This window comes from Lemur catta, chromosome 11 (genome assembly GCF_020740605.2).
Source record: "Lemur catta isolate mLemCat1 chromosome 11, mLemCat1.pri, whole genome shotgun sequence".
In the NCBI taxonomy this organism is placed as follows: Eukaryota; Metazoa; Chordata; class Mammalia; order Primates; family Lemuridae; genus Lemur; species Lemur catta.
In genome coordinates, this window is record NC_059138.1 from 53,017,862 (window position 1) to 53,030,632 (window position 12,771).

A 12,771-nucleotide genomic window follows, 5' to 3' on the forward strand; every position below is an offset into this window, starting at 1 on the left:
GCTTTTCTTCAGTCTAAAAAAAATGAACAGTTGCTTTCTCATGGGATATAATTGTCACATACTGGACTAGTCTATAAAGCTACACTTCTGTGTTCATAGCAAAACTGATCAAAAAACACCTGAAAAACTTATCTTTCAGCATTTTCATGAACAATAATTCTGAGAAACTTCCTTTGGATACAAAATCCCTGCAAATTTTCTGTGTACTCAAGAGCATACACATACCTTTCATTAGGAAATAGTATGCAGCTTTAAGCAAAAAATTTAAGGAAACATGCCAAGAAATGTGTTCTCTTTACAGCTAAAATCTTAGGGATATGTCTTATCTGTCTACTAGCTAACACCCAGGAGTGTTTCTTATCTTTATAACTTTACTTGCAACTCACAGGGAGCTGATAAGAACACAGCTATTTTTAAGTAAAATAGCTATTTATTCAGCCTGTTGTCATGCCAACATGTTCTGTGCATATATACCACTACAATTAGCACACCCTCTGTAACAGGCAAAATTGTACATCAAATTATATTTCGTGTTACCTGATTATATAAAATTGTAAAACGAAAATGATTTATCAATTCCTTTTAACATTCCTAGTAAACAATTCAGCAAGAGATATGAGGCACAAAATCTTAGTAAAATATGACATAGGAAGAGCAATAATGTAACTCTCACTTAAATTTAACTTGTTATAATCAGTTATTAATATACAAAGACAACAAATGTTTAAAACATTATATTTACTAAGATTCTGGCAACAGCTTTATATAACAAGACACAGCATACCAGGCCTGCCACTCAACTTGTTTATGGTAAGTCTCAGCTTCAATATGAAGCTGTTTAAAAAAAAAAAATCAAAACCCTGCTTTTTACATGCTAAATATCTTGGCAAGTATGCTGTTAAACATAGCAATGAACTTAAAACAGTAAAGTAAGGAGTTAACAAAAGCTAAACATTGCAGCCTAAACAAAATTCATACAAAAAAAATAAACTATCACCGGTTACATAAAATTTTCCTGACTGGTTAAAACTTAACAGTATAAAACATGCATTTTAGAATCTTTAGCTATCAAGTTCAAAAAGTACCAGTGTCTATTTGAAACAATTCCTCTCCAAAGCCAAAGTATAATCAAAATGAATTCAAATGACATAACACATTCTAATGCTGAAAAATATTCAGTATTATTGAAGTGGAGGTAAATCCCAGAGCTTCTGGGGCTTTCTCATGCTGCAAAGGGCTGTTTCTCTGATTCACTCAAAGCAGCATACAACAGACTCCAAGGATGTCACTAAGCCCAGTAAAGGGCAAGACTGCTGGTACCCAACTCTGACCTCCCCATAAAACATGGCTACTGTGTCCACAAACATAGGATGTGTGAGGATCAAAGGCACGCTATTCTGCTAGCTAAAGAGATAGCAAACCACCCCCACCCCCCAAAGCTCCTTCCCCAGGTAAATAAAAAGTATATAAGGGGAAAAAATTAAAATACACTTATCTACAGAATAAGGATTTTGAAATATCAATGTAATCCCTACTTTAAAAATTTTAACTAGAGTTATCTGGTCATTTCTGATTACATCTTAAAGATGTACCCAGATTCAATTTCTGTTGATTTCTTATTAGACATTTCTAGTCAAAAATATTAATTTTATTCCCAAATATCTTAACCACTAGTACAACTGCAGTATATTATCTTCCAGAGTTATCAAGCACTGGAAGAGAAAAAATAGATGTTCAAGCAACAGGCAGTAATTATGGCCCTTTCACACAGCAGAATCTGAGTGGCTACTGAATAGTCCAGGAATAATTCTAAAAACAAGAAAAACTCATGCATTTTAGTAAATATGTTGTAATTTTCACAGTTGAAATTTCCTTAGACATTGCACTTTCTTTTATAAGGGAATCCTGATTTTTTTCTTAATGTTATGGCGAATCAGGACTTGAACTAGCAGCCTTCTTTTTCTTCTTCTTACTGTGTTTCTTATGTTTCTTTTTCTTTTTTGTTTTTTCCTGTAAAGACAATTCTATGTTAGACATTACTACATGAAAATATGCAAATTAAAATATCTTTACCATGGTACTTGTAAGCTCCCACATAGCTATTTCAAACAATCCACACAACCAAGTAAACTACTCAAAACATTTCTCAAAAAAGTCTCAAAACCAGTATCATATGAGGACTAAGAGTTCTTGCTAATTTTCAAAAAGATAGAGAAAAACTCATTAGCATGATATCATAGCTTCTAACAAAATTTCCTGCAGAAAATAAATTCAATAGAATCATGCTACCAATTATTATATTTTGTTGTATTATTTCTAAAGGTAAAGTAATTGCAGTTACTGTAAAGGAGTAACTATAGCAAAATATAATTGTTTTTACAAAATGACAGTTTTCAGAGAGAATGGAAATATGAAATCTATTTTTTAAGAGATGGAGTCTCTCTACGTTGCCCATAAATCTACTATTTTTAAGTAAACAGAAACACAGATATTGTGTACTGCTCAGACTGATAGCATTACTTTAATTATCAAATTAACATCAACTAATTAGTACAAAATATGGACGTATAGTTGAAAAGTCTATTTTGCTAAGTAAAATAGATGCTTGGTTTTTAGAGGAAAATACCACTGAAGGCTAGTAAAACTAGTTAAATTATGAGTGGATAAAAGGGACCTGGAGTTTTGTTGAACTCTGACTCTCATGACTGCTTCTGCTATAGAAGGTAGACCTTTTAGAATCGGACACTTGGAAAGGTGGTTCCAAACGAGAACTACTGCCAGTGTTGATATTCAGGAGAAGAAGATGAAATGCGAGACAGGAGAGGAGACATATAAGGTGGTAACAGCAGAGCCACCTATCTGTTAGGACTATCTGCAACCTCTTCTCTCTCTCAAACACCTCTCCTGCTTTATGGCACTCAGCTTTCATCATTCTTTTTTCAGTACATGCTTAATACATAGGGAATTTTACAAGAAGTTCAATATCTTATAATTTGGGCTTTTAAAACTAAGTTGTAGGTATAGGCTACATTTCATAAAAGGACAGCTGAACACTCTCTTAAAATATTTTTCTTCTTAGCTTCCACGACACCTTATTCTGCTGGTTTTCTTCTATCACAAAGACCTCTTTCATTTCCTTTGGTGGCTCTTCTTCCTCTGCTTGACCTTTCCAGGCTTTCTGCCCTGCTCTGCCACATGCCCTCCCAGTCACACATTTTGAATTCCACTTAAACACTGATGATGCCCAAATCTTTATATCCAGTCCTATTCTTTGACCTCACGACTGTAAGTGCCTCTTTAACAGCTCTACCTGAATGTTTAATAAGTAGGCTTTCTAAAATTATCATAACAAACTGCTTTATTTTTCTCTCCAAATCCTCTTAACCATCTTAGTATAAATGGCACCACTAATTTGTCATTTTGCTTAAGTCAGAGAATCTAAGCTATCTTTGATTCTACTCTTTGCTTTAACTGCACTCTACATCCAAAACACCAAGCAAGTCCTACTGTCTAAGTCCAAAACATATCTCAAATCCTTCCATGCCAGTTCAACTCAATTACTACCACTGTAGTAAAAACATCATTCCTCATTCATGTTCACTCATCTCCCCAGGCCAAAGCATTTTAAAGACGTAAAATATTTGGGTCACCTTTTAAAAAAACCCTCAAAATCGCTTTTCATAACATTCAGATTAAAACTCAAACACTCTGCTACGTGATAGGGCCTTTGCCTACTTCCCACTCTAATCATGTGCTACTCCTCTTTACCCGCCAGACACAGGCCACACTGACCTTCGCTCAGTTCCTCAACATACCACACTAAGGCCCACTATAGGCCTTAGCTCTTCTCTTTTCCTTGGATATTCTTTCCTTTGATCTTCACGTGGTGGCCTCTTTCTTGTAAATCAGATTTCAGCTTAATTTTACTTCCCCAGCGAGGTTTTTTTCTAGCCCCCTCCACCACAGTCACTCTTTGACATAGCACACTCTTCTCTATTTTGAAATACAGCTCTAAGACCTAGAACAGTGCCTGCATAGAGGTGCTGAATAAATACATACTAGCCAGAAGAATGAAACAGTGAGAGAATGCAAATACTAATTTGGTGTCTAAATTAATTAATCTGAACCATAAACCAAAGCTGTCTCCACCCAAATTACTTCCCCATTCAGAAAAAAAGTCTCTCTTATTTGTTACTTTGGTCTTGCACATAAAATGTTATTTCTGAATCATGCATTGCCAGATGAACCTTCTTATCAGAGAAGGTCCCTCATTTTAAGAGCTAGGGAAATTCTGGGAAGGAGTTACTCCAAACTATGATGCTGTTCTCATTTCCTTTCACCTCCTCCTATGAAAATGCCTTCAAAGCCACAGCCCACGCTTGTACTGAGGGTCCCTAAATTACTTTGCTGATACAGTCTGCATTACTCTTTGATAATCTCTGTTAACTATTTTGTTTTAGTTGGTCTGCTTCTCATTTAGATATTACTTCCATTTTCCTTAATTCTCTACTTCCTTCGTCTTTCCTACTTCTGAATTTGCATAACAGCAGAGTTGGCTTTAAAAACTATCAGAAGAATCATCTTCATTTATGTTGTCACATTCCCACTTATTTTTCATTGCAGCTAGTGCATAGGGAGGCCTTTTCTGTTATTACCAGGTTTGGCAGATCTAGAAGTAAATCCTATCAAAAACTGAGGAAATCACCATACTTTAATCTCGTATTTCATATTATTGCTTAAGAAAGTCAAATAGAAGTTTAAGCTTATATTCCTAACAGTAAAATACTGAAATGGAAACAGGAAATGTTTGCTACCAGGGTATTTCTTCCTTTTTCTTGAGCCAATTAGACTTTCTTCTACCTATTAAGTAAAGCTGCTGAATACTATGACTTTCCTAATAAATATTTGTTTGGTCCCAGTAAATACAATCATGCTTGACCATGACCCATTTTATACTAAACCAAAACAGCTATACTGTTGTCACATAAAAACAATGAGATACTTGCTGTTGCTTTTTCTTGTTCTTCACTGCTTTTCTTCTTTTTTGCTCGTATCTAAAAAGTTTGAATTTTGTGGAGAAGATAAACATGTAATTTGTACTCAAGGCATTTTTCTTTCATTCTCTAACATATTCTGCATCTTCAAAATTTATATGTAAAAAACATTTTGACAATTAAAAGACATTTCAACAAGGTTTCAATAAAAATCCTATAAAGGAAAGAAAATTAAGATTTTAAATCTTTAGATGGCTTCTCTTATATTTCTTTTCTGCATCTAAAAAACCCCCCTGTGTGGTACAGTAGGAAAAAAAAAAAAAAACACCCAAAAACATAAGCCCTGAAATAAGACAGACCAAGGTCTGAATCCTACCTCACTTTTATCATCTGTAAAATGGAGATACAATATCCACCCTTCAAGGGGAAGGGTCTGGAATATAATAGTAGGTATTTCTCTTACTCTGTGGTGCTCAACAAATGGTAGCTATAGTGTACTCGGTATAAACCAATTGTTACTTAGAATCCTCTTAAGTAACAATTATCACCTCATTTATATTTTATTCCAATCATTTTAAGTGTTGTACAGTGGATTTAAATTATATTGAAAGTTGCTAAGCCTCATGTATATTACATGTTAAGTCCAAATGTAAGATATTTTATATTAAACTTGTTATATAGCAAATATAATTAACATAGCATAATACTAGAGTATAAAAGTTGGCTAAATGATGAATTATGTGGTTTGACTGCTTAGTGACTACATATAAATACCTGATATGAATACATAAAAATGTAATTAATAATGTAAGGAAGGATAGAACATAAAACATCTAAAAGAATAGAACATAAAAGCATTAGAGATTATTAGCTTTCAATAGGGAAAGCAGCTTTCTTTAGAGAGCACTTAGAAAATTATTAAAATTGTTATTCTTGTCATTACAATGACTGGGGGTGACAATAGCTGTGCTGCATCCATATTTAGCCAGGCAGAGACAATGGATGCTGTCATGCAACATCCAGGACAGCCCTATACATCCTAAGTGACTTTTGAATAGCCTGCTAAACGTTAAAGTAATAAATCTGTTTATAATACAGGAAGTATATTTATTATAAATATAAACAAAGTATTTTGTACAGGATTTTAAGATGTAATGCATGTCCCAGAAGTGCAAATATTATATAAATAGAGGGAAGACTGTATTTTCTTTCATTTATAGCTTGACTAAATCTTGTGTACCATTCTGAAAAATGTCATTGATGGCAATGCCTTTGTATGGTTTTTGGAGACAAAAATCAGGAAAACTACCTCTTGTGGCCATCTGCTACCACCCCTTGTAACCAAGGGCAAGCCCTCAACTTTTTTAGATTACACTGTTCAGGGTTGACTGTGTTGATCTCTAAAGAAAGCTGCAGCTTTAAAAACTGGTGATTCAAGGGCAATCTTGGGTTAGGTTTTACTGTAACACCCAGAATTATGCAAACTTTATCCACTATTTACTCTGTCCCAGATATGATGTAACATCTTTCATAATTTGAAGGGTATATGCAATGCACCTATCACCGCCTGCATTTTGTCTTGTCTTAAGATAGTATGTCTTCTGGGGTTACAGCACTCAAGCATTTATATGTTGAAATATAATTTCATAAAATTATACATTATCATTTACTTTTATTTCTTCTTCATATTTCTGTTAGGGGATAGTGATATAAAAATTTGTGTAGATAGTCTGTATTAGCTACAGATTCCATTTCAGGGGGGCATTACAAAATATGGCTACAAAATGGGGGCAACAGGTCTGACAGGATTGAGGGCCACTGTTGCAGACCAACTAAAATGAAATCAGAAATCAGACAGGCACGAACAAAAAGGCAGGACTCAGGGAGTGGGGAGATGAGGAATAGAGTAGATAGGGATAGAGCTGGGCAGGGCTGATGTAAGAGGAGGCCAACACTAAAAGGAGACAAAAATCAGGAAAACCAGCTCTTGTGGCCATCTGCTACCACCCCTTCTAACCAAGGGCAAGCCCTCAACTTTTTTAGATTACACTGTTCAGGGTTGACTGTGTTGATCTCTAAAGAAAGCTGCAGCTTTAAAAATTGGTGATTCAAGGGCAATCTTGGGTTAGGTTTTACTGTAACACCCAGAATTATGCAAACTTTATCCACTATTTACTGTGTCCCAGATATGATGTAACATCTTTCATAATTTATTGTCTCATCTAGTTCTCACAATAAAGTAATATGATAGGTTCCTATTTTACAGATGAGGAAACCAAGGCCAACAGAGAAATACTGTAAAGATGATAACTTACACTACTGAAATTAACTAAGAATGAATTCTAATTTCAGTAGAGTACAAAATCTAAGATAGGGACTGTTAGAGATCAAAAAGACTATAAAGATGACCTGATTCTCCTTCCTCATTTTATAGATAGGAAAAACTGAGGTCCTGCCAACCTTTCTTTTCTACCTCATCACCTTTCTACTCCTCCAACAGTCACTCAAACAAAACCAAACAGTAACAAGAATAATATCAACTAAATTCAGATAGTATGTGCAATGTTCTATTTTAACCAGGTAAGGGAATGCTGGGTTTCAATACACTATACATTATACAGCCTCTTTCATGTAATCAGTATGACAGTACAATAAAAAGAAAGTATCAGAAGAGTATGAGTATTTCAGATTGGAAAGGTATGTGGAAATATGGTTAATTACCAAAATAAAAGTCATAATTATCTTCTGGAAAAATATAAGATTTATTCTGAAATGAAACAACTTTCATTTTATCATACTAGAAAAGTGAGTAAATCAAATATTTATGAAGTTTTCTTTTTATACACATGGGGTCTTCTGGATCCTTGAACGTGCCCTTTTGATTAAATCCAAATTTTACAGAACAAATCCAGGATTTGTTCTGTGAAGTTTGCATTTGGTTGAGGAGCCGCACTCGGATCTGGAGAGCCACATGTAGCCTTGAGGCTGCAAGTTCCCCACCCATGAATGGATTTGGTCATATACTTACCTCCTCAATATAATCTGATTCTGATAAGGACTCAGATGATAAAGGTTTATCTTCAGGATACATCTTTCTTTTTTTGCTGAGTCCTTTAATGTCCTATGAAAAATAAATACAGGTATCTTGACTCAAAAACATATACTACTATGCCATACAAATTGTACATTTCTAAGTTCTTTTTTAATAATTCTTCTGATTATCACAAAAATTACCCATTTTTATTCTAGAAATATCTAAAAATGATGACATTTGCCAGGATTCAAGTCTTTAATTCCACTGAAACAATGCTTTTATTAAATAGCTTGAACAGAAATAACTACATATCCATTTAGACATAATATCCTCCTTATTTTCTTAAATTATACAAGATAAACTTTTAAAGAGTCATAAGAAACCATGTAGATGGTATAAGGGTGGGTCCTTTGCATTCTAATTCTTTTTGTTTCTACCCAGGGTTGAATCAGACAGGCCTACTGCTGCAGAAAAGAAAATCAATGGGCAATTATTTGCAATGATTTAAAAGGATCTCTACATAGTAATTCCTTTAATGCATTTAAAGTGTTAAAATCACATTAAAAAATATCTTAATCTCTAAGGATTTTAAATGTTGAAAAAAATGAATAACTCTGGGGGAAGAAGATGGGATTAAGATTGGGAAGAGTACTTGGGGACTTAAATATGTATTTTAAATAGTAAAGAATTATGAAAACATCCAAAATAAGTATGGCAAAATGTTAAGATTTATTAGAGCTGCATAGTGGATATGCTGATTATCATTTTATTTTCCATAAACATTTTCTTTCTTTTTATAATTTTTTAATTTATTCTTATTTATTTATTTATTTTAAAACAGAGTCTTGCTCTGTTGCCCAGGCTACAGTGTCATGGCATCAGTCTAGCTCACAACAAACTCAAACTCCTGGGCTTAAGCAATCCTTCTGCCTCAGCCTCTCGAGTAGCTGGGACTACAGGCATGTACCACCATGCCCGGCTAATTTTTTTTCTATATATATATATAGAAAAAAAATATATATATTCTCTCTCTCTCTATATATATATAGCTGTCCAGATAATTTCTACTTTTTTTAGTAGAGACGGGGTCTCACTCTTGCTCAGGGTGGTCTCGAACTCCTGACCTCGAGCGATCCTCCCACCTCGGCCTCCCAGAGTGCTAGGATTACAGGCGTGAAGCCACCGCGCCCGGCCTTTTTTTTTATTTTAGAGACAGTGTCTTGCTCTATTGTCCAGGCTGGAGTGCAGTGGCACAACCATAGCTCACTGCAGCCTCCAAATCCTGAGCTCAAGCAATTGTCCTGCCTCAGCCTCCCAAACAGTTAGGACTACAGGTGCATGCCACCACACACAGCTATTTTTAAAAATATTTTTGTAGAGACAGGGATCTCGCTATGTTGCCTAGGTTGGCCTTGAACACCTGGCTTCAAGCAATCCTCCTACCTCAACCTCCCAAAGTGCTGGGATTACAGGCGTGAGCCACTGCATCCAGCTCCATATAACTTTTCTGTGTGTCTGAATAGTTCATAATAAGAAAAACAACAAAACCACATAATTGAAAAAATGCTTACTACCTAATCTCACATAGAAAAAAACAAGATATAAAACTTCTGCATAGCATGAGTCCAATTTTAAAGACAAACAAAAAAGTCATGTAGAAAATAAAACTAATAGTGATGATTTCTCTAAGTGTTAAATTATAGGTGATTTTCTTTGTTCCTGCAAACAGCATTATTATTTTGGTTGAAATGAAAAGTGTTCATTGAAAGAAAATATACTCAAATCCCACTATGAGAGATTAATCATCATTAAGATTTTGGAAACATCTGTGTTTATATTTACAATTTTACATAAATACTTGCTGTTTGGAACCTGCTCTTCTCACCCAATATCTTTCCATGCTAACTACATCATCATTTATGGCCACTTTTGACAGTCATTGAAATATATGCCACAATTTACTTAACCAATCTCCTCCTGGAGGGAGGGCATATGGTTCTTTGCTATTAAAAACAAAGTTGAAATACAGTGAAGGGTATGTGAGTGCAAAATCTTTATCTAATAATAGCTAAATCAAAGACCAAAGTAGCCTTCACACAAATGATATTCTTGTTCTTTTACCACCCTCAAAATTGTTTATTTATTAGCCATTTATGAATCACACTTTACCAAGAAACTTCTTTATCATGTTCCTTATCAAGCGTATCAAACTCAGATAACTGGAATATATATAGTCTGTATTTTCTTTTAGAATTGTCTAAATGCATATTTTGCCAATTTGTGTGTGTATGTGTGGTATTCTTTCTTCCTTAATTTAATTTAGCTTTAGTCTTATGTATTCCTAAAAGTTTTTCTCAGTCTGTTCATAATATTCAAACTGTGTTCATAGTTTAATTTCTGCAATTTATCTCTTTTTGCCATTCAGAATTTGAAATATATGGTTAAAAGTTTCTGAATTTTTCTCATTCATTGCTGGGGGGAATGTGAAATGTTACAACTACTGTGGAAAACAGTTTGGCAGTTTCTTATAGAACTAAACATACTCCTACCATACCATTCATCAATCACACTTCTTGGTATTTTCACAAATGAGTTGAAAACTTATATCCAAACAAAATCTGCATAGTGATGTGCATAGCAGCTTTTTTCACAGTTTCCAAAACTTGGAAGCAATCAAGATGTCCTTCAGTAGGTGAATGGATAAATAAACTGTGGTATATAAAGAAAATGGAATATTATTCAGTGCTAAAAGAAATGAGCTATCAAGCCATGAAAAGACAAGGAAGTACTTCAAATGCACATTGCTAAGTGAAAGAAGCCAATCTAAAAAAAGGCTCCACACTGTATTATTACAATGGTATGACATTCTGTAAACAGCAAAACTATGGAGACAATGAAAAGAGGTTGGTGGGAGAGAGGGATTCATAGGAGGTTCACAGAGAATTTTTAGGGCAATGAAACTATTTTGTATGACACTTTAGTTGTGGATACATGTCATTATACACTGCCAAATTACACAGAATGTACAATACTGAGAGTGAACCCTAATGTAAACTAAGGGCTTTGGGTGATGATCATGTGTCAATGTAGGTTCATTAACTGTAACACATATACAGCTCTGATGCAGATTGTTGACTGGGGGACAGGGGTGTTATGATATATGGAATCAGGGGGTGTATTCAAACTCTATACTTGTCAATTTTGCTGTGCTCTCTAAAACCTATTGAAAAAAAAGTTTTGAGGCATAAGCCTTCCCCACCCCAAATTATAAAAATATGCATCCTTTCTCTAGTTGCATTTTCATACATTTAAATCTTTGACCTATCTGGAATTTATTTGGCTTTAAGGAGTGTCTAGGTTTACATTTTCCAAATGGTTATTCTGTCCCAAGAAACACTTTTATCATATATTAAATTCTACAAATACTTAAATTTTTACCTGGACTATATACTATTCCATTGTTTTATCTATTCCTATACCAGTACTACAGTGTATTAATTAAAACATTTTTATAATGTTTTAACATCTAACAGGGCAAGTCATATCCAGGAACATGTTATGATTCTTCATTTATTCAATCTTCATATATATCTCTGAATAGACATGTATAGTTTTCTTCAAATAACTCTTGCTCACTTCTTTAAAATTTTCATATAGATTTTTGGTTACTATTATAAATGGGATATTTTCTTCCATTGTATTTTCTAATTGGGCATTTTATTACCTACTACTTTCAGAATAATTTAAAATAATAATGGAGTTAAAAACAATGATTCATCATGTGACTTAAAAGTAAAGCCTTTATATGACTATAATAGACACATAAACAAGGTTAAGAGATGCCAGACGACAGACCAAAAAATGCCAATCATGTGGATGCAAGATTAGTATCCAAGATATATAACTCTTACAAATCAGATAGATCAAAAACAATCAATACAACAGAAAACCAGGCAAAGACTATATATGACCCGGCAATGCACAGAAAATGAAATATAAATGGTTAAATAGCAAATGAAGCTTAACCATTTGTACACATTAAATTGGCAAAAATGAAGTCTCCCAATGTTGACAAGTCTGTGAAACAAGGGTGGTACTTTCATAAACTACTAGCAAGAATGCAAGTTAATGATAAGCACTTTGGTGAGCAAAATATAGACAAGTTAAATACATGCACTTCCTAGAACCTAGAAATTATAGTCTAAGGAATAACGTAGAAAATTAACAATAACTGTGGGAAAGGAAAAATGGATAAGAAATATCCACCGCAGCACTTATTACTGAAAAATAAAAACAATCAGATGTGCATACATAGGAGAATGGAGAAATAATTTGCGGTGAATTAATATCATGGCGTACTATAAGCAAAAGAAATGAACGTGAATTTATCAACAAGGATAAATGTCAACAGTAATGTTGAGTGAAAAAAACAAGTTTCAGAAAGAAATACAATGATACCATTTTGAAAACACAAAATATCCTATGTTATTTATGAACACATACCAATATAATAAAAGTATATAAACAGGGATGGTAAAGATGCACACTAATTTCAGGATCAGCTGCTTCAAAGGAAGAGAGATTAAAATAAAACAAGACCTGAAGCCAATGTAAACTGTTAATTCTAGCTGGTACATATATGAGTATTTGTTTATTATATTATACATGTATATATTACTCTGTACCTAATAAAGTACTTCAAAATCATGGTGCAGTTGTTTTAGTACTCCACATTTGTATATT

General features: G+C 33.9%; 1 protein-coding gene across 1 annotated transcript in view; it reads right to left on the reverse strand.

The window, feature by feature from the left end:
• Positions 1–719: 719 nt before the first annotated feature.
• Positions 720–12,771, reverse strand: part of FAM133B (family with sequence similarity 133 member B) — a 29,541-nt gene continuing 17,489 nt past the window's right edge. Inside the window, exons 9-11 of the mRNA XM_045565388.1 lie at positions 8,023–8,115; positions 5,007–5,054; positions 720–2,010 (exon numbers count right to left, since the gene is read on the reverse strand). Of these exons, the coding sequence (XP_045421344.1) occupies positions 1,924–2,010; positions 5,007–5,054; positions 8,023–8,115 (228 nt within the window). The 3' untranslated portion in view covers positions 720–1,923. The remainder of the gene's footprint in view (positions 2,011–5,006; positions 5,055–8,022; positions 8,116–12,771) is intronic.